At 42.3% G+C, this 23411-nt stretch overlaps 1 protein-coding gene across 3 annotated transcripts in view; it reads right to left on the bottom strand.

Moving 5' to 3' along the window:
* NUP133 (nucleoporin 133) overlaps positions 1-13870 on the bottom strand; it is a 69333-nt gene extending 55463 nt beyond the window's left edge. For 2 of the 3 annotated variants that reach the window (XM_073338052.2, XM_073338054.2), the window contains exons 1-4: positions 13561-13870; positions 10647-10765; positions 8915-9018; positions 5701-5808 (exon numbers count right to left, since the gene is read on the bottom strand). In XM_073338052.2, the coding sequence (XP_073194153.1) occupies positions 5701-5808; positions 8915-9018; positions 10647-10765; positions 13561-13733 (504 nt within the window). In that variant the 5' untranslated portion in view covers positions 13734-13870. The remainder of the gene's footprint in view (positions 1-5700; positions 5809-8914; positions 9019-10646; positions 10766-13560) is intronic. The other variant, XM_073338053.2, reaches the window with a different exon arrangement.
* Between the last annotated feature and the right edge of the window lie 9541 nt (positions 13871-23411).

The raw sequence follows: 23411 nt of genomic DNA, 5'->3' as shown, positions 1-23411 counted from the left end.
CAGTGCGAGATACTTCAGAGAGAATTAACGGAATAGGGCATTTATCAAGTGATTCATTCCCTGCTGTCCAATCCCAGTTTATAGCAGTTGGAGATTAAGGGCCATGGGGTTACATCTCTGACCATCTTGGCTAATAGCCATCGATGAACCTATTCTCCACGAATTTATCTAATTCTTTTGTAACTCATTTACACTTTTGGCCTTCACAATATCCCCTGGGAAGGGGTTCCACAGGCTGACTGCATGTTGTGTGAAGTACTTATGTTTGTTTTAAACCTGCTGTATATTAATTTATTTGGATCACCCCTGGTTCTTGTGTTACATGAAGGGATAAATAACACTTCCTCCACACCATTAATGATTTTAGAGACCTCTATCACATCCCACCTCTGGGCTGTCTCTTTTCTGAGCTGAATAGTTAGTCTTTTTAATCTCCCCATCATATGGAAGTTGTTCCATATCCCAAAGATTTTTGTAGCCCTTCTCTTTACTTGTTCCAATTTTAATATATCTTTTTTGAGACGGGGCAACCAGAACTGCATGCAGTACTCAGGGACTGGGCATACCATGGATTTACATAGTGGCATTAAGATATTTTCTTATTATCTATTCCCTTCCTAATAGCTCCTAACACTGTTAAGCTTTTTTTGACTGTCACTGCACATTGAGCAGATGTTTTCAGAAAACTATCTAAGATGACTCCAAGATCTCTTTCTTAAGTGGCAACAGCTGATTTAGACCCCATAATTTTGTGTGTATAGTTGGGGTTATGTTTTCCAATGTGCATTACTTTGCACTTATCAACATTAAATTTCATTTGCCATTTTGTTGCCTAGTCATTCAGTTTTGTGAGATCCCTTTGAAACTCTTTGCAATCATCTTTGGACTTAACCATCGAATAATTTTCTATCATCTGCAAACTCTGCCACCTCACAGTTTCCCCACTTTTCCAAATCATTTATAAATATGTTGTACAGCACTTGTCCCAGTACAGATCCTTGGGGGACCCTGCTATTTACCTCTCTCCACTGTGAAACCTAATCATTTATTCCTACCCTGTGCTTCCTATCTTTTAACCAGTTACTGATACATGAGAGGTCCTTCCGTCTTCTCCCATGACTGCTTACTTTGCTTAAGAGCCTTTGGTGAGGGACCTTGTCAAAGGCTTTCTGAAAATCCAAGTACACTATATCTAACTCTAACATCCTTGTCCAGATTTTGTTGACAACCTCAAAAAATTCTAATAGATTTATGAAGCATGATTTGCCTATACAAAAGCCATGTTGATTTTCCCCAACAGTGTTTATCTCTGCGCCTGATAATTCTGTTCTTTACTATAATGTCAACCTATTTGCCTAGTACTGAAGTTAGGCTTACTGGCTTGTAATTGCCAGGATTGTCTCTGGAGCCTTTTTTTAAAAATGGCTGTTACATTAGCTATCTTCCAGTCATCTGGTACAGATGCTGATTTAATCAACAGGCTACATACCACAGTCAGTAGTTCTGAAATTTCATATTCGAGTTCCTTCAGAACTCTTGGGTGAATATTTGTTCCAAAATCTCCTTTACTGACACCTCAATCTTGGACATTTCCTCAGATCTGTCATCTAAAAGAATGGCTCAGGTGTGGGAATCTCCTGCACATCCTCTGCAGTAAAGACCAATGCAAAGAATTCATTTCTACAACGGCCTTGTCTTTCTTGAGTGCTCATTTACCACCTTGATCATCCAGTGGCCCCACTGATTGTTTGGCAGGCTTCTTGTGTGGACTGGACCAGGCTGAGGTTGGTGGTGGGATGGAAATTGTCACAAAGTTCAGCCACCAGGTAACACCATCCTGGCCACTTTGGATGTAGAAGCCCTCTACACCAACATTCCACACAAAGATGGACTACAAGCAGTCAGGAACACTATCCCCGATAATGTCACGGCTAACCTGGTGGCTGAACTTTGTGACTTTGTCCTTACCCATAACTATTTCACATTTGGGGACAATGTATACCTTCAGATCAGCGGCACTGCTATGGGTACCCGCATGGCCCCACAGTATGCCAACATTTTTATGGCTGATTTAGAACAACGCTTCCTCAGCTCTCGTCCCCTAAAGCCCCTATTCTACTTGCGCTATATTGATGACATCTTCATCATCTGGACCCATGGAAAAGAAGCCCTTGAGGAATTCCACCATGATTTCAACAATTTCCATCCCACCACCAACCTCAGCCTGGTCCAGTCCACACAAGAAATCCACTTCCTGGACACTACAGTGCTAATAAACAATGGTCACATAAACACCACCCTATACCGGAAACCTACTGACCGCTATTCCTGCCTGCATGCCTCCAGCTTTCACCCTGACCACACCACACGATCCATCGTCTACAGCCAAGCTCTGCGATACAACCGCATTTGCTCCAACCCCTCAGACAGAGACAAACACCTACAAGATCTCTGTCAAGCATTCTTACAACTACAATACCCACCTGCAGAAGAGTTTCCAGAAGTTACCTACTACAGGACAGGCTAACAAAGAAAATAACAGAACGCCACTAGCCGTCACCTTCAGCCCCCAACTAATACCCCTCCAACGCATTATTAAGGATCTACAACCTATCCTAAAGGATGACCCAACACTCTCACAAATCTTGGGAGACAGGCCAGTCCTTGCCTACAGACAGCCCCGCAACCTGAAGCAAATACTTACCAACAACCACATACCATACAACAGAACCCAGGAACTTATCCTTGCAACAAAGCCCGTTGCCAATTGTGCCCACATATCTATTCAGGGGACACCATCACAGGGCCTAATAACATCAGCCACACTATCAGAGGCTCGTTCACCTGCACATCCACCAATGTGATATATGCCATCATGTGCCAGCAATGCCCCTCTGCCATGTACATTGGTCAAAATGGACAATCTCTACGTAAAAGAATAAATGGACACAAATCAGATGTCAAGAATTATAACATTCATAAACCAGTCGGAGAACACTTCAATCTCTCTGGTCACGCCATCACAGACATGAAGGCCGCTATCTTAAAACAAAAAAACTTCAAATCCAGACTCCAGCGAGAAACTGCTGAATTGGAATTCATTTGCAAATTGGATACTATTAATTTAGGCTTAAATAGAGACTGGGAGTGGCTAAGTCATTATGCAAGGTAGCCTATTTCCTCTTGTTTTTTCCTACCCCCCCCCGCCCCCCAGATGTTCTGGTTTAATTTGGATTTAAACTTGGAGAGTGGTCAGTTTGGATGAGCTATTACCAGCAGGAGAGTGAGTTTGTGTGTGTATGGGGGTGGGGGGGATGTGAGAAAACCTGGATTTGTGCTGGAAATGGCCCACCTTAATTATGCACATTGTAGGGAGAATGGTCACTTTGGATGAGCTATTACCAGCAGGATAGTGAGTTTGTGTGTGTGGTTTTTAGGAGGGGGGTGAGAGAACCTGGATTTGTGCAGGAAATGGCCCAACTTGATTATCATGCACATTGTGTAAAGAGTTGTCACTTTGGATGGGCTATCACCAGCAGGAGAGTGAATTTGTGTGGGGGGGTGGAGGGTGAGAAAACCTGGATTTGTGCTGGAAATGGCCCACCTGATGATCACTTTAGATAAGCTATTACCAGCTGGACAGTGGGGTGGGAGGAGGTATTTTTTCATATTCTCTGTGTATATATAAAGTCTGCTACAGTTTCCATGGCATGCATCCGATGAAGTGAGCTGTAGCTCACGAAAGCTCATGCTCAAATAAATTGGTTAATCTCTAAGGTGCCACAAATACTCCTTTTCTTTTTGCAAATACAGACTAACACGGCTGTTACTCTGAAAGTTTTTAAAGGATACCTTTTTGCCTTTAAATGCCTCTTTTACTCTGTTGTTTAGCCATGGTGGCATTTTTCTGGTCCTCTTACGTTTTTGTTTTGTTTTAATTTGGAGTATACATTTTGTTTGAGCCTCTACTGTGGTGTTTTTAAATAGTTTTCATGCAGCTTGAAGACATTTTACTCTTGTGACTATTCCTTTTAATTTCCATTTAAATAGCCTCCTCATTTTTGTGTAGATCCCCTTTTAAAAGTTAAATGCTACTGTGGTGGGTTTCTTCAGTATTTTCCCCCCTACAAGGATGTTAAATTTAATTACGTTATGGTCACTATTACTGATCAATTCAATTATATTTAAAAATTTAACAATAATTTACGTTATAATGTTGTTGTTGAGGATGTCATTGAGCTACTCCTTTTACCCTACCTCTTGCAGTTTTCCCACCACTAATATTCCCCTTACATGCTTACTATTGTGGTCCACAAAACAGTGATGTCTTTGCAAAACATACCCAGCTAAGGAAAGATTAATTTAATAATTTAGGCTTTTGCATGTTCTCACCTCTTATATTACTTCTAGCATGATTAAACTGTGGCAAGATTAAAGGGGTCAAGTTTGGGGGGAGGGATGTGACAGCAAAATGCTACTACCTCTTTTCACCACCTAGAAATTCAAGATGATGCCAGGATGGATGGCTTCTTCCCTTCAAGGACTAGCTGCTGATCTGATCCTCACTGAAAAGCTCTGGGTGCACTGAACGAATGCTGTGTACAACCTGAAACTGAAAACTGGCCACTATCTCATGTTCTTTGTGAACAGTAGTTACACACAATATCGTACACAGTAGTGCAATATTGTGTATACCTAGTTGATCCTGGGTTCTCATCCCCGCACAGTACAAGAGGTATTTAGCAAAGCAGCAGGCCCAGACAGGCAGATCACCTATTTCTTCCAGTGTTGGATGGCATTCATAATGAAACTTAGGCAAAAAAACAGTTTTCATTTGCAGTCAGTCCACACACCCAGAATTAAAACACAGATGATGCATAACTTTTTCAGGAAGCACTATGTTCAAATTTCACTTACCTGGACTAAACTTTCAGGTGTCCCACTGCTGAATGATGCTATTTTCCCTAGTCTGATTTTTTTTTTAATGAATTAATCCTTTAAGAACTGCAATGTAAGAAGTTTCTAATTACTACATTTAATTACCAAAAAAAGTGAGTGAGTGGGACTTGACAGCAGAGCTGCAGAGAGATCCCTACATGGCCATTGATGCCAGATCTCTACAGACACAAGGAGCAGGGAAGGCTGTCATCCTGGTGGAGCAAAGCAGAGACCACCCAGCACTCCCACCTGGTGAGTGAGAGTCCATGACAGCAGTGCTACAGAGGGCTCCCTGCACTGCTACATAAGTCATTCAGCAGTTAGGTGGCCACGCCCGCAGCCAGGGACGACTCCTCTTCCTTACAGTCCTGGACAGAGATCTCCGCTCTGCCCTTCCAAGACTGCAGCCTCCCCCTGCACCTTGTGTGCAGGGATCAGGTATCACCAGCCCAGAGAACTCTCTGCAGCTCCACTGCCACAGACTGACCCACTCACCCCCATGACAGCAGGGCTGCAGAGGACTCCCTCCAGGGCCACAGGGCTGGTGACACCAAATCCCTGTAGGCACGCTGACAGTTACCGAACAATGGTTTCTTCATCAATTTGAGTATGTCAACAGAAATCGATGTTTATTGACAGTTATCGATTAAAACTGAATCATGCCCAACCTAATTATAACACAGGGAATGCAGTTTCCAAAAGAATGAGTGACAAAGAAGACGATAGTCATAGATTTTTTTTTTAATTTGTTAAGTTGCTTACCTGTAGAGAAGGTACTTCACTTGAAGTACTGAGGCAGGATATAGCTGCTAAGCTAGAACTCCATTGGAAGTCACTGGATGGCAACTGTAGTTCCTTGCATACAGATAACTACAACGAGGAATAAAGAGACACTATCATAAACATGCCTCAGACAAAGTCATTTGTATATCCATTTTACAAATTCTACTAAATCGTTGTTCTGACAGTAGATACTAAGGTAAAAGCAAACAATTAAATTGCTCAAATTACATGAAACTACAGCAAAGGGTTTTAGAGAGGATTATCAGAGGATAGTCACATTTGTGTTAAATAAATACCCAGGCATGCTTCACTCCCATCTTAATGACAAATACAGGAACTCTAGATTCCAGTCTTCTGTCAACCAGACAGCAACTTGTGTCTGCCAACAAGCAGGCAATTATTTCACTGAACTTATTTCTTTATTTAAATGTCTTAAATGTGATTTACAATGCCAATCATTTTTCAGATGATGCTCCCTCACCACTTCGAGAAATTCTTCAGGAGGTGAAGGCTGGAGAAGATACAACAGCCCCAGCTTGGCAGTGGTATTAGGTTAGGCTTCTCAGAAAACCCATTGTTAAAGAACATAAATTCACCCCACCTTTACCCCTTGTCAAGGTTCCTTCCCCACTCTGAACTCTAGGGTACAGATGTGGGGACCTGCATGAAAGATTATTCTTACCAGCTTAGGTTAAAAATTCCCCAAGGTACAAACTTTGTCTTGTCCTTGAACAGTATGCTGCCACCACCAAGCGTTTTAAACAAAGAACAGGGAAAGAGCCCATTTAGAGACGTCTGCCCCCCAAATATCCCTCCCCCAAGCGCTACACCCCCTTTCCTGGGGAAGGCTTGATAATAATCCTCACCAATTGGTGCAGCTAAACATAGACCCAAACCCTTGGATCTTAGGAACAATGAAAAATCAATCAGGTTCTTAGAAGAAGAATTTTAATTAAAGAAAAGGTAAAAGAATCACCTCTGTAAAATCAGGATGGTAAATACCTTACAGGGTAATCAGATTCAAAACACAGAGAATCCCTCTAGGCAAAACCTTAAGTTACAAAAAGACACAAAAACAGGAATATACATTCCCTCCAGCACAGCTTATTTTACCAGCCATTAAACAAAAGAAAATCTAACGCATTTTCTAGCTAGATTACTTACTAACTTAACAGGAGTTAGAAGGCTGCATTCCTGATCTGTGCCCAGCAAAAGCATCACAGACCAAACCCTTTGTCCCCCCCTCCAGATATGAAAGTATCTTGTCCCCTCATTGTTCATTTTGCATCAGGTGCCAGCAAGGTTACCTTAGCTTCTTAACCCTTTAGAGGTGAAAGGGTTTTGCCTCTGGCCAGGAGGGATTTTACAGCACTGTATACAGAAAGGTGGTTATCCTTCCCTTTATATTTATGACACCCCCAATTAAAGAAAAACATACAACTAACAACCTGTGCCAAGCATCGGATTCATCTGCATGTATGTCATTACAATGTCCCCAACCCTTCATTTTCTCTGGAATCTTTTAGATTGAAAGCTCTAAAGCACAGATTATATCACTATCTGCTTCTACAGCACCCAGCATAATGGAGCCCTAATCCTGATTGGCACCTGGTTGGGTGCTACTGGAATAAAAATTGTAAATAATAGAACTACTACTTATTTTGCACTAATATGGGTGTACCAATCAGAACAATACTGTTAATGTATGAAGCACTTTCTTTTAAAAAATGTAAGCTCTAAATTTTGAACCAATTTTCTGCTTTTAAACTATCTTAAGTTCTAACATTAGGTCCCCATATGGAGTGTCACAGCTGTCATTTTTAGCAAGATTGCCACAGCCAGCTGATAGCTCAAATATGTATTTACACATTATTTTAAAATACAATTCACAAATTACACAGGGTAAGAGTGCGTCTCAACACTACAACGGACAAAGCAGGCTTCTTTGAAGCCTTTTAGCCGGAACACTGGTTATACATTTTCAGACACAAGATGGCAAAATCATCCAAAGAAATGTGCTGGAGAAAATCATGACTACTGAATAGGGAAGGCAACTGTATCGGTACAATCAGCACAGCTGCACCTGTCACTCTGGTATTGTGGACATTGTACTGTGGGAGTTGTACAAGGAATACACACTGCATTTGACCGAGGAGGAGAGACATATTCCCTATCAGCAAGAGAGACTTGAAACAACTACAGGCTCCTACAGATGTTAATTGCTATGCACCAAAGTGTTTTTTCACTTAAGTGTTTCTTGGTGCATAGGTAAAAATATGTTCTTGACAAAAAGGAAATTAATCAAAACATCCACTCACAATACAAGAGGCTTATAAAAATTCATTTTTCATCGCACATGTTGAAGAGCAGGCATAGGATTATCAAAACCAATCTTAATATACTAGCTAATTTCTAAAAACGTTATTTAGATCACTAGAGTGCATCTGCTTTGAGAGATACCTATTAAATAAAAAAAACAATACAATATTAAGGTTTCAGAGTAGCAGCCGTGTTAGTCTGTATTCGCAAAAAGAAAAGGAGGACTTGTGGCACCTTAGAGACTAACCAATTTATTTGAGCATAAGCTTTCGTGAGCTATAGCTCATTTCATCAGATGCATAAAGTGGAAAACGTAGTGAGGATCTTTTATACACACAGACCATGAAAAAATGGGTGTTTTTCACTTCAAAAGGTTCTCTCTCCCCCCACCCCACTCTCCTGCTGGTAATAGCTTATCTAAAGTGATCACTCTCCTTACAATGTGTATGATAATCAAAGTGGGCCATTTCCAACACAAATCCAGGGTTTAACAAGAACGTCTGAGGAACGGGGGGCGGGGGAGGAAAAAACCAGGGGAAATAGGGAAATATTAAGGTTGCACAGAGAGAAAATACAAGAGTTAAGTTCTAAACTTTCACCTTTCTTATGCAGTTGCTACCACGGATTTGTACAAACCCATTCATCTTTTTCTTAAAAAGAAAAGGAGTACTTGTGGCACCTTAGAGACTAACCAATTTATTTGAGCATGAGCTTTCGTGAGCTACAGCTCACTTCATCACTCACTTTTTCTTGTGAGTTAGGGTCTCAGGTCCTCGACTATCCCTTGGGTCAAACTACACAATTGAAAGACTTGTTCAATTAGCATAACAAATACACACCCACTTTTTCATCATCAGTTTGACAGCCCATTTACCTTAGCAACTGGTGATTGACCAATCTTCCAAATAATCAGCCTCTCTTTGTAGACTAGCCAGGCCCATCCACTTTCATCCACCTGCACGCTTAACAGGTCATCAGCTACATCCAAAAAGACCATATAAAATTTCATGAAGTAATACGACTTCTAAAACTCTGTAGAACAGTCTTTAAACTATCAAATCTTCATTTTGGTAGGAAAGGAGGAAACTTTTTTCTAATAGATCCAACGCCACATGAAAAATTCTATGTCCTTTAGCTAATTAAATGCAAGACACTCATTTACCAAATATTGTTTAAAATACATTTCAATGTAACCTACATTTCTCACAAAAGTTGAAAGTCACTCCAAGAAAATGACCCATTTACATTTTATTTACATCTTATTAGATAAGAATTGAGAGCAGCAGAATCACTGAGAAAATTACTTAAAGTTACTGCAGATATAATATAAACCTAAAACAGTGAACCATTATAAAAAAGAAACAACAATGTACAGAAATATCTCTGAAGAGATATTCTTGGTTTCAATGCAAAGCCCATTTTCCTGGGTTTTTGGAGAATGATAAGAAGATAATAATGAGTACCTTTTTCTATTTATCTGCTGGTTTTATGCCATTATGTGGGGTTGGATTATATCAAGCTGGTGTATCTGTGTTTTAACAGTTTGCATTATGTGTTCTTAAAGAACTATTAAAGCACCTAAAGTTTGAGATAGGTACAAAATAAATGAAAGAGAGAAAAAAAGACATATACACAACTTGATTTCTTTACTCAATCCTTTGGATTTGACACAGACAATCCCCGTTTAGACACTATTTTAGGCGTTTTTAACATGCCTCTAACTGTATTATCTAGGTGCCAAATTCAAAACTCATTAACTTTGTTGATAAAGGATCCAGCTCCTTTATCATTCCTAGATTCAGCTATTTATATTTGGAAAGGATTTTGTTTTATATTAGTTCAGCCTTTATTACTGAGGGAAGACTTTTTCATAAAGTTTTGCATTGCGCTCTCAAAACAGACAAGTTTTAGCTCATTCTAATCATTTCCAGCAGTGTGATTCCCAAGTCTTGAATTTTAGAAGCCACTCACATTTGTTATTGTTTTGAAGGTAAAGAATCTGGATCAATGGATACAGTCCAATTATGTATAAAAATACAGCACTGTGCACACATGCTATGCACCTATACAGCACGACTGATGGCATCAACCAACAAGTGCAAAACAAGAAACAATTAAGGATGGTTGTCCTTTTTTAACTTAGGACTTTGTACATGACTATTACAAGTGGCCTAAACACCTCTTGAGCTTACCTAAGACTGTGAATGATAACATTTAAACACAGTTGAATGTATGGAGCAGCAACCTTAACTTTGAAGGTACTTGTTTTGCTTGACCTGAATGATACTCTCCAATATTACAAATAAAACAAAAATATAATGAAATAGTTCTGCTCTTCAAAAGAAGTCTGTTACTGAATTGATATCCAGATGACTGACATTTGAAAGAAAGTAGTTGTGTTGTTCTGGTCATAAACAATTACAGTTTTACATGTTTTGAAGCTTACAAATGCTCAGACAAGTGACTTACTGCATGCAATTAAAAAGAGGTGCTATCTTCTCCTCCTCCTTGCTCAAAAATCAACTATTTAAAAGTATAAAGAGATTACCATTTTTCCTTTATCTGATCCAATTCCCATGTGGAGAAAAGAAAAATGCAACCCTTACCATCAGCCATTCTTAGGGCCTCCATAACCTTAACAGGGAGAGAGGATCCAAAACTCTTAACATCATAGTTGATAGTCTCACTGGCTGAAGGATGTTGTATGACCCTTGTGGGTGTTGCTCTAAAAAAAACAAAAACAAAAAAACCAACACACCAGCTGTGATTAATTTTCTACTATGTCTCCTGCAATTTTAATATACAATATTTATTTCATTTTTAATTGTTTAAAAGATAGATTTGATTAAATGGCCAGGTTTGTGGAAAAGAGGCACAAATGCATATAAGTCCATATATTAGGTTTCCCTTGTTGTATTAATTTAGATGGAATAAATGGACCAAAGGTATTAATAAAACCCAGTCACAATCCAACATTAAACAGTGTTAAACAAAGGCTATGTCTACACTGCTTTTACTACTACACAGCTTTTAGCGACATGGCTGTGTCGCTACAGCCGTGCCGCTAAAAGTCATGCAGTGTAGCCGCTGTTTGTCGGCTCTCCTGTTGAGAACGTGCTGTTCACACTGGCGCTTGTCACAGCAAATCTTTCAGCTGGAAAGAGTTTTAGGAGGAAAAAAAAACTTTGTGAGTCTCTTAGATGGTATTAAAGATGGCAATATATGTCCTGTTGGGTAAAAGAGAAGAAGTTGGTTGGTATGAGCTGCAGCTGTTGCTGCTGTAAAAAATTTAAAACTCCTTTTGGGAAAATGAAAATAAGTTAGTTGAGATGGGCTGGAACTGATGTTATTCCTGCTGCTGTTAAAGTCAGATCCCATTTTATCTGCAATGGTGTCAGGGATATAGCTGGAACTGGTAGGGGGTAGCAATATCACCTGGATCGCTCCCTCTGACCCCATCTGGTCAGGACATCCCTCAGGATTAGGACAAAGAAGGCCTGGGGTCCCAGGAGACAGTGATGGTGAAGCTCACTCCAGTAGCCTCAGTCTGATCTTTGCTCTGCATTCCCCCCCACCCCCAAAGTCTCTCTCGTTTAAGGACCCAAAAAGCGAGCGAGGGTGGAATAGCCCATACCCTCATTATTTTGTCCACCAATTAGGCTTAATATCTGGCACACCAATTTTGGTACATTTATTTCCAGCTCCACATCATCTGTTTTCAACAGGTTATGTCAATGAAGACTTTTTGGTTTAGACAAATCTAGTTTCTCTGTCTGGTTTTCTTGCATCTATTCCCAGCAACATTTGTTATTATAGGTTATTGTGACATCTTATGAAGTTGCACTTTTTATCTAAAAAAGAAAAGGAGTACTTGTGGCACCTTAGAGACTAACCAATTTATTTGAGCATGAGCTTTCGTGAGCTACAGCTCACTTCATCAGATGTTGATGAGCTACAGTGAGCTGTAGCTCACGAAAGCTCATGCTCAAATAAATTGGTTAGTCTCTAAGGTGCCACAAGTACTCCTTTTCTTTTTGCGAATACAGACTAACACGGCTGTTCCTCTGAAACCTGTCACTTTTTATCTAAAACTCAAAATGATGGTAAATTTGTAGGCCTAATTATCACAGCTCCTTCCAGGAAATTGTTGGGTTGCTATTAGATTCCTTTCTACTCTAATTCAGTTCTTTACAAATTTTCCCTGCTTCTCAGCAGGGTGCACTTTCCTTGCCAACAAGCAGGAAAACACTGCAATAGCATCTTTCAATCAGAAAGACTGACTATCTCTGTAACCCAAACCTGAAACCAAGGTCAGAAAGTGAGAATGGGCTGCCATGCTAAACAGGCTGAAAGTTCAGTCTAGCGATTCCCCAGGGCTGAAAATGTCATCTGAGCAACACCTGTCAGTCTCAAGAGCAAATAACTACTTTTGAGACTGAATTCTGAAGGGTCATATAACTGTTCTGGATTTATAACACTTCTGACCTATGTGGGATAGAGAACAATAATTTTTTTTGGACAGTGATTTTTTTTAAATCCATGGAAACTTTGACAACCAGAGGCCCAAAAACTAAAAAGGTACAACTGACGATCATTCTAGACATAAAATGAATGGAAATAATCATATGCTGAGCTTCAGTTCATGTGATTTTCAGGGTTACTACCAGCAGCCACAAAATTACTCAAGACCTAACAAAGACCTGTGCCCCATATTCTTAGAAATATCAAAAAGAAAATGAACACTATAATGAGTATAAAGGAAATACTGTTTGTTTATCTGAATTATGGCAGCATTAGGAGCCTTAGTCGTGGACAGGAGCTCACTGTGCTAGCTACTGTATGAACACAGAAGAAAAAAAAAAATCCTTGCCCCAAAGTGCTTACAATCGAAGTGGGCAGACATCCTGCTTACATCGCCAACTTTAGGAATGGACTGTCCTGTGCACAATACCACAAAGAAATTGGGTAATGCACAAACCCCTGGGTGATCAAGCAGGTTACTTGAACCACAGTTTAGGTCGCTACACTCATAAAATAAACTCATAAAAGAGCACTGCAATATTAAAGCACACTTACAGAATGAAAAAGAGAACCTAAACGTAGATGACCACATCAAAATTACACTGGATTTATAAATCCCATCCCGCCCACCTACCCACTGGGGCATTTCAGTTGTGAACAGGGACCCCCCCACTGCAGACTGTTAATTGAAACAGCACCAATTAAGTTTCTAGCCCTTCGCAATGGAGGGATGATTTGAGGCAGGGACGGCTTCCCGAGCCGGCAGGCAGCTCAGTGCCTCTGGCCATGGCTCTCCTAGACAGCAGCCCCGCGCAGTTACACCGGACAGCGCGGACCTGCCACGAGCCGGGTCACTCTCACTCCCGGTTGAGCTGGGCAGCGCAGGGGGACAGGGACGGCTGCTCTGGGGGCACAAGCCGCGGCCCCCCAGTACCCCTAAGCCCCGCTCTGGAGCACTAAGGCCCAGCCCAGAACCCACCGCCTCCGCCGGGAACTCACCGCGCCGATAGGGAGCCGCTCCGCCTCCCCACCGGGGAGAACAGCCCCGGGGAGCCGGCCGCCGCCAGGGTCTTCCTGCCGCCCGGCCGGGGAACAGAGACTGCGGCGGCCCCGAGTGTCCTGCGGGCCGGTCCGCCCGGGGTGCGCGGGGAGCCGGGGGCAGCAGGGAACATGGTAGGAGGCGCAGGGAGAGAGTTGGCGCGAGCTCGGCACCGCCTGGGGACCAACTGCCGGTGCCGGGCCTCGCGCGCGCCGCCAACGTACGAGAGCCACACGCTCAGCTCCGGGCGTCGCAACTGCCGACGTCACGCTCCCGGCCCCGCTGCCCGAGAGAGGGAGGAGTCAGCTGGGGCCCGGGCGCGCGCGCCTCCGGCCGCAGGCGGGGGAGGGAGTGGAAAGGCGGCGGCGCTGAGGTGATACCTCGCGCTGCTGGGAGGCGGGGCGCGGGGCAGCACCGACCCCGAGCACCACGCGCCCGAGGCGGTGCCGTGCGTGAAGCGCTGCCCCCGGAGCCGGGACCCACCTTGGCCGGGCTGTCGCTAGCCGGTGAAACGCCGTTAGCACAAACAGGGGGCTGGACAGGGGTCCCCAGTGCTCGCCACTCAGCCGCCTCTGTCAGCGTCCCGGCCGAGCGCTGCAGGGGGGGCGGATTGCACAGCCTCCCGCACCAGGCGGGGGCAGCGGCGGTGCCTCCAGAGCCGGGTGATCCCCCAAGGAGATAGAGGAACTGAATTCTCGCGGGGGAAGCCCCCACGCGCCCTGTCCTGCGGCTGCCAACCCTTTAGGATTGTCCTGGAGTCTCCAGGAATTAAAGATTATGTTATCTGATGAAACCTCCAGGAATACGTCCAACCAAAGTTGGCAACCGTACCTGAGGTGCAGCCAGCTCCAACTGTTGGACAGTCTGAGCGGGAAGGAGTGTTCTGTGTCCACAGGCCAGCAGGCGTGCTGACTTTGCTGGGGGGGGGGGGGGGGTGGAACTGAGCTCCATGCCTTGGCGGTTTTTCCCTCAGACTCACTCTGCCCATCAGCATCCTCCTCTGGGCTTGGATTAAACCTTGGGGTCAGGCAGCGTCAGATTTAGGGGCAGGTGACCGCCTGGGGGTTGCCGGGCTTAGGGTGCTGTTTTTGTTAGCAGCAAAAGGGAAAGTAGCATGTTTGAAGTAACATGTTTCAGGTATTCAATATGTGGATTCATTTTTCATTAACCTCCTAGAATGTTTTGGACCTTCGTAGAATCTCATGGAACCTTCCAGACTTTCTGAGAACTGCATTTACGGAGCTTAGTGTGCAAACTTATCATCTTATGTGACAGGGATAAATCATGCATGCAAATAATGTATCAAACTCATGAAATGGGCTACAAATACGATTAAAAAAAGGTATTCAAAAGTTTAACAAATGGCGGGGGTGGGGAGAACCAAAGATGTTCCTTTCCTGGGGCACCATTTGGTCTAGGGCCAGCCCTGGTGTCAGGCGTGAGGTTTGCCCAACCCCCTTTCATTCCAAGTGAATAGGAAGAAGGCAGAGATTTCCCTACACCCCTTCTGAATTTCCTCATCATCCACGCAGTGATCAACTGGTTACATGCAGTGTTGCCTATTTAGTCTGTTGGAAATTTGACTTAAAATTGAAACATTAATACGGACTTTAAAAGCATATATACTGAAAAAGCATAGTAGGTTTGAAAAGTATGAACAAAGATTAGCTTCTCACCCAGCTGTGTTTTTTATGACAATGTTGACGCATTCATTTTGGTGATGTTGGCCAACCTAATAATTTCAAGTTATGATTTGTAAGCAAGGTCCAAATGAGCCTTCCCCTGACAGCCAGTAATGAGCCGGGAAGTGGTAGGGAAAGGCTTCAGGACCAGACTGTATTTACAGGCACACCTACTCTCCCTAGGTATCCAGCAGACAGAGCTGTGTTGCCCAAGTGATCAATTTTGGCCAGTGTTGAGTTACAAATCACTGTCATATTGAATGCAAGAATAATTATCCTTATTGTATGAGTAAAGGGCAGCAGAACTGTACTAAGCTTGTCCTGATTGAGCGGGGGGTCATACTCAGTGCTTAATTTGTGCCAGTGTATGCTAGGGCTGGGCCCCAGCACAGTTAGGCTTGGCAGTTTATAGCCCTGGGACATCTGGGCTTGCCACATCAGCTATGAAAGTAAAAAACTTGCTTGAGCCCTGGCACCTCTTTCATTACAAATTAAGCATTGGTCACTCTCAACTGAACTGCACTAGCTAATCAGGGGGCTTGGATGCCAGATCCCGGTGGAGAGAGAGGATGGGCTCTGCCTAGAGAGTCACAGGCACTGTTTGACCTGTCCTCTCCCCTGTTTAAAGATGAACTAATTAGGCTCCATAGAGTGTCTTTGATTTTTTTAAGTAACCCTAGAGCTGAAATCACTGATAATCAGGTCTAAGTGCTTAGACCTGCTGTGGGATAGTGTTTCTGTGGAAGAAACAGCCCAGCCTGCACTAGCAGTGAGGTTCCCCCACTGAGACCTGGGTGGAATCTCAAGAGACTGACTTGCAGATGTCACACTGGCAGGTGGCATCAGAAGATGACAGCACAGGATCATCAGCAACAGAGCAGTGGCGTGAATGGTTGCACAACAAACGATAGTGGCCAGAGTGAGCAGCTGGAGCGAGTGGTGAGCAGCTGGACGCACAAGCTAGGTGCGTTCTTCTCCAGACCCCAGGGTGAGAGGTGAACTCGTGTGAAAGCACCTCTGAACTCTGGGTCTCCACTGACCAAGGACAACAACTCTGAGTGGGGTGCAGTGGAGGGAGAAGGGAGGGGCACGTTAAAGTAACGCTTGTGTGTTGGATTATGTTTTAGTGATTTTGCACCAGAATGCTTGATTTATGACTGGGAAACTTATATAAATATACATATCCTAGTAGGACAACATTTTTAAATGCATTATTTGCCAAGGTCATTTTCTCACATCATCACTATTTCAAGAGGTCATTATCTTGGAGAGTTTCTATACTAAATATTTATTACAATATTATAATTAATTTTTATATAAGAATAGCCATACTGGGTCTAACTATGCCCAGTATCCTGTCTTCCGACCGTGGCCTGTTGGCTGTTCTGTTCAAAAAGAATGAACAGAACAGGCAATCATGGAGTGATCCATCCCCTGTCGTCCACTCCCAGCTTCTGGCGAACAGAGGCTAGGGCTACTCTTTATTGCATCCTTGCCCATCCTGGCTAATAGCCCTTGATGGACCTATTCTCCATGAACTTACCTAGTTCTTCTTTTAACCCTGTTATAGTTTTGAACTTCATAACAGCCCCTGGCAAAAAGTTCCACAGGTTGACTGTGTGTTGTGTGAAGAAGTACTTCCTTTTGTTTGTTTTAAACCTGCTGCCTATTAATTTCATTGGGTGACCCCTAGTACTTGTGTTATGTGAAGGAGCAAACAATATTTCCTTATGCGCTTTCTCCACACCTGTCAAGATTTTATAGCCCTTTATCATATCCCCTCTTAGTCTTCTCTTTTCCAAGCTGAAAAGTCCCAGTCTTTTTAAATTTCTCCTCATATGGAATCTGCTCCATACCCCTAATCATTTTAGTTGCCCTTCTCTGTATCTTTTTCAATTCCAATATATCTTTTTTTGAGATGGGGCGACAAGAACTGCATACAGTATGCAAGATGTGGGCATACTGTGTTTTTATATAAATGTGGAGGAGCTTGGTTTGCCAGAGTGATCAGCAAAGCCAGTGCAGACATCCTCTATGAAAAGGCTGCAAAACACCAAGCCTCTGGACTGCATCGACATGCAGAAAGCCTTATAAGCCAGTAACTGTCAAAGTCAATTTTAGAAGTACTTAATGAGGCTGTTAAAAATGCTGGAGACTCACACAGTTTATGCAAACAAATATGGCTTTCGCATCATACTTTCTATTTAAGCAAGCAATACTACAAACTGGAGGCCAATGTTAGGTGCATTGTCACTTGTTAATCCTGAAGTTGGACACTGATTCTAAACAAGACCAGCAAATGCTCACTCTCTTTCTGCAAGAAACTCAACTGACTGGTTAGAAGCATGCGATGCAACAGTGAAAGACTCAGCAGTTTAAAAAGTGAAGAACTCTCTCACCACATTCAGAAGATGTGCATACATGACTGATGAATGCACCGATGCAAATGGGCATCAAGAATTAAGTCATTGCTAGGCCCCTACTAAATTCATAGTCTATTTCGGTCAATTTCATGGTCCTAGTTTTTTAAAAATTGTAAATTTTATGATATCAGATATTTAAATTTGAAATTTCACAGTGTTGTAACTGTAGGGGTCCTGACCCAACTCTGAAGGCAGCAACCCAGAATTATGGATGGCATGGTATGGATAGCTCAGTGGTTTGAGCATTGGCCTGCTAAACCCAGGGTTGTGAGTTCAATCTTTGAGGGGGCCATTTAGGGATCTGGGGCAAAAATTAGGGATTGGTCCTGCTTTGAGCAGGGTGTTGGACTAGATGACCTCCTGAGGTCCCTTCCAACCCTGATATTCTATGAAATATGATATTGCCACTCTTACTTCTGCGCTGCTGCTGGCAGAGTGCTGCTTTCAGAGCTGGGTGCCTGGCCAGCAGCTGCTGCTCTCTGGCCTCCCACCTCTGAAAGCGGCACAGAAGCATGGCAATACTGCGACCTTGTGAAATAACCCCACTACAATAACCTTGTGAAACTCCCCACAACCCTCTTTTGGGTCAGGACCCCCAATTTGAGAAACATTGGTCTCCCCCATGAAATCTGTATAGTATAGGGTAAAAGTACACAGAAGACCAGATGTCATGGTCCGTGACACATTTTTCACAGCTGTGAATTTAGTAGGGCCCTAGTCATTGTATATGTTATCTTGATGGCAATGGTAGGCCAGTTGATGCATTTCTAGATGTTCAGGTTATAGAAGATAGATTGGCTGCATCTGTGACAACCCATATCTTAGAAGTTAAATGCTTGTAAATTAAACCCTAAAGATATGGCTTCTTGTGCAGTTGATGGATCTGCAAAGTTCTTTAGAAGATGTGGTACAAGCTTTGACCAGAGAAAAGTGTATTCCTAATATCTCCTATACACACTGCCGAGGCCATCTACTCCAACTAGCACTAGTACAAGCTGCAGAATCTTCAAAAGACATTAAAAAGTCATAAATTTAATGTTTTAGTTATATTATTTTTTTCAGCAAAAGTCCGAAAGGACTGAACGTCTTGGGAAAAATAGAAGATACACTGGGACTGAAGTTCAGATTAGTGCAACCTGGGAAAACCTGGTGACTTTCTTATGAGTGGTCCTTGGCAGTTGTCTTAAAATTACTGCAACCATTATTATTGGCTTCGGAAAGTATCTACTGAGATGGGACAGATCTAAGTAGTGAGGCTAGTGGATTACTTTTGCTACTAAGTTCAGAGAAAACTATTGCCATTGTCTCTCTTCTAAGTCTACTGTTGAAACCACTTGGGTCATTAAACAATGCCATCCAAGTGCCTGCTACAACAATAGTAGATCTTTGTCCAGTGATAAAAGCTCTACTTGGATCAGAGTGATGAAGTGAGCTGTAGCTCACGAAAGCTTATGCTCAAATAAATTTGTTAGTCTCTAAGGTGCCACAAGTACTCCTTTTCTTTTTGGATCAGATAGTTATCAGTTGAAAACATACTGGAAGAAGCAAAGACTTCAGTTCAGAAGTTGATTGATTAAAGCATTTATATTGACTCCTTAAGTGAAGAGGCCAAGAAGCGTTTGTTAAGCCAGCTGAAAAAGTACACAGATTTGGTTCTTACAAATCTACCAACAGCAACTTCTGGATTCTACTCAGCTTCTACAGAGCTTTTACAGATGCCTGTCTTATAAAACACTGACAGTTGAGTGGAGTGAGGCAGTACCAGCAATGGGGCTGCTATGTTTTCAGGACAGAATAAAGAATTTGAACACAGAATGAAATATCATACAATGAATGAATGAATGAATGAATGAAAGTTTGACTTCAACTTCTTCTTTATCATCACCAGTGGTTTGTCCCAATCTTTGTTGTGTTTCCTGGGATGAAAGAAGTAGGAATTCATCTCTTGCTCCTCTCAGTCATAACAGCTACAGTTTAAATTGAGCATTCTTTTTCCTCACTGGATACAATTTTGTGGTCTGAAATAAGTCACCTTCTGCCTGATCGTGAACATATCATGAAGGACTGGAAGTACTGGACACACAAGAAGCTACCAAAGATGAATGCACTGCATTGTAGAAGTTCATTAATGGAGTTGTGCAAAATTACAGTACGAAACCAATAAGGATTTAGTGCTTCATAGTAGAATGATAGAATATCAGGGTTGGAAGGGACCTCAGGAGGTCATCTAGTCCAACCCCCTGCTTAAAGCAGGACCAATCCCCAATTTTTTGTCCCAGATCCCTAAATGGCCCCCCTCAAGGATTAAACTCAGAATCCTGGGTTTAGCAGGCCAATGCTCAAACCACTAAGCTATCCCTCCCCCCAATAGGCTTGAGTAGCCAACTTTAATTTGTGTGATGATTTTAAAACAGCACGTCTTCACCCTCACGGTCTCACCCTCACTCCCCTGTAAATTCAAACACCTCCCCTAATTTCAACTTCTCGGGAAAACATTGAAAGAAGGGACGGACATAAGTGTCCAAACCCAAAGCACAAGCACATGGCTCTACCCAACACAGACTAATGCAACCAAGGCTGCCAGCAATTGGAAGAAGCAAGACAGGGATCACTGAGTATCCTATGACTGAGGGGGCAGGTGTGCAGGAGAAAAGTACGAAATAGCCTGGCCAGCCTGTGACTCTGAGAAAAGCCTCGGGAGGAGGCTGGCTAAAGAGGCTTGGGGCTGTAAGCAAAGAAACTGCCTCCTGTGTTTTATTTCGTCCTTGGGGAAATAGGTCTTTGTATGTTCCTTGTAAATAAACAAGGGGAAAAAACCAAATCAAATAAAGTATCTATCTCTCCATCTCACTTTGCTGGGGCAACCTGCAACACCCCAAATTTGACCTGAGTGGTTAGGCAAATGGGGTAACAATGTCATAAATAGTCCCTCATCTAGTCTAGTATTGCATCTCCAACAGAGGCCTTTATCAGATCTGCCACAGGAATTATCCACCTTTTTCCTACCTAGGCTCCATATGTGATTTTTCCCAAACTAATCCTCCTCAGATACACCCAAGTCCTTTAGGGTAAGTCCCAGGTTACTTCAAAATAGTTGCTTTGGAAATTAGTGTAATGATTTATGGGGCATACATAGCAGCAGTAGATAACAGGTTGCAAGTAACTAAATAAACTCTTTGTAGTGAAAATTAGACACCCAATACAACTTGCTAGGAAAGCCTTTGAAGTTACAAACCACTGTTTCAGAGGAAAGCAAACTAATACTCAACCCAGTGATGCATGTGCCATATCTCTAAAATTTCCTTTGTTGTGAGCAGTGTAACTTATTTTTGTCCCCAAGTTAATTGTGCTTCACACAGATTTGTTGTTACTCAACCTTAATGTTGAAGATGACATTACAAATAAGGAAACATGGAAGTGAGGTTATAGAAAAAACATTTCGATGTGCAGTAGCACCTCCATATTAGGTAAAGGTTCAGTTTTTCCATTTAAGCAGACATTTAACTGCACTGCTTTTTATGAAGAATACAGATTTGGGGAAAGTATACTTACAGCATCTACTCTAGGGAAATTGAAATTGAATTGTCTGGGGATTTTTAACTAAATCCGATGAAGTGAGCTGTAGCTCACGAAAGCTTATGCTCAAATAAATTGGTTAGTCTCTAAGGTGCCACAAGTACTCCTTTTCTTTTTGCGACTAACACGGCTGTTACTCTGAAACTTAACTAAATCTGTTACTCGATTTATGAGAGAAAATTAAACAGGATTTTAAAGACATTTTTCTTTTACTTTTTGCTAACGGCTGGTTTGCGTCAGTCATACTTTTCACAAAATCATTGCTAGCATTCTTCAAACATACCTTCAAAGAAATTAGGTTCCAAATCAGCAAGGCTATTACTGTTCTTCCCTATCTTTTCCATTATATTCATAATTCTCCCATATAAGAAATGGCTGCTATTATAATTTTTTAAAAATTTCTAATAGGATTGAAGCTACCCAGTGGGACTGAAACTGATTTGGAGAGCAGGAGAGGCTTCAGGCTGCAACTACATGGTTAGATACTTGTAACAACAGACACCAAGCAGCTGGGGAAAAACCACACGGATATAGTCAAAGCATAGTCTCCCCTGCCAACCATGGCCATAAGCTTGGAACTATGTTGTTTGGGTGATGCTGGTGAGCAGCCACCAGGGAGTAGCATGAAGGGGAAGTCAGAGGCCCCTACGTTTTAGGAGATGTAGTTGACAGGCTCCGTAGCATCAGGAAAACACACATTATGCTGAAGTAGGGAGGGTAAAAATGGACCCCGCTAACCTCACACCCCATACACAAGTAGCACCCCTCTCTCATTGCAAACGTAAGCACTTCTTCATACCCCACATGCCACAAAGGAAGTCGGAGCATCCCCATCCCTCTCACCCCATTCCATGTTCTTCCAAAACCTTCATACACTCCTGAATTACAGTAATGACTGCTACATCATTAAGCTTCCAAAACCAAGTTGCATAAATAATTCTTATGCCCCTTGCTTTGGGTGGGTCACACATTGCATCTCATATTTGGGCCTTGGTACATTGAGAGGTATGGCACCTGGCCAATTGTACAGTATAAAAATACAGGGCATTTCTTCCTGACCCTCACATGGGGATTAGCTTCTTGTTTTAAGGGTTAAGTTTAATAGTTCTCGGGCCAAATCCCCAGTTAGGGACATATGTCAATTTACACCAGTTGTGGATGTGGCCCATGGGCTTGCTTCAAGACAGACACATCCTCCTTAGCATAATTTGAAGCCAATAGAGGTCAGCTGATTTATATCAGTTGAGGATCCAAACCTTTACTTTTCCTACTTAGAGCAACAGCAGTTACTATTCATAGTCATATGCCCATTTTTTAAAAACATGACTAAGCTATTAGCCTCAATCATACCTGCAGTACTAGATTTGTTAGTTATACGTTGCTGCATAAAATTCCTTCCAGATGTTTTAAAGAAGTTGCCTTTTCATTTCAGCTGGTGTCCTCCGGTTCTTGCTTTACAGGAGGGAATAAATCAGAATGTCCAATAGGACTTCACTGTATCATTTTATTCTAATTATTATCCTGCAGTCTTTCCTTGTTATGGTAGTTCACCCCTATGTAATGGCATGGAACTCACATGTTATGGCTGTTTCATAAAAACAAAACCAAACCACAAAAATGAATGCAAACAATACTCAGAAGTGAGGGTGGGGGAACCAAAAAAAGGAACTGGAGTGCAATCCACTCCTCCCAACATCCATCAAAACAGATTTTAAAACTCTTTATAATGTCATTTAGCTCCCTATCACATAACTTATGTCACACTTTAAAAGAATATAGTACTTACAACAGGTTTGCTTAATTAAATTGTGTTTACTAATTAACAAAGCAGCTACTGTAGCAATGAAGCTTTCCCTCATTGCCTTGTCAACCCATCTTAACTGGACTCGTGCACTGCCTCCGGGGGAGAGGAGGTCATTCAAACTTTGGCACAGGAGAAAGAATGCCAACTAGTGCTAATTGTACCTATTAGCCATTTTTCACCTAGGAAATGAACTTAGACAATCATCCCATTTCACATATGGCATTGAATAAAAGACGCTGCTGACCTGATCTTGATTTAAACTAGCAACTTTGAAATTAAATTACAGTATTCTTTATTATTTGTTTCAGAGTAACAGCTGTGTTAGT

Source organism: Lepidochelys kempii, chromosome 3, assembly GCF_965140285.1.
Source record: "Lepidochelys kempii isolate rLepKem1 chromosome 3, rLepKem1.hap1, whole genome shotgun sequence".
Taxonomy (NCBI): Eukaryota; Metazoa; Chordata; order Testudines; family Cheloniidae; genus Lepidochelys; species Lepidochelys kempii.
Note: the sequence above shows the minus strand (reverse complement) of the source record. Positions and strands in the feature narration are given on the sequence as shown.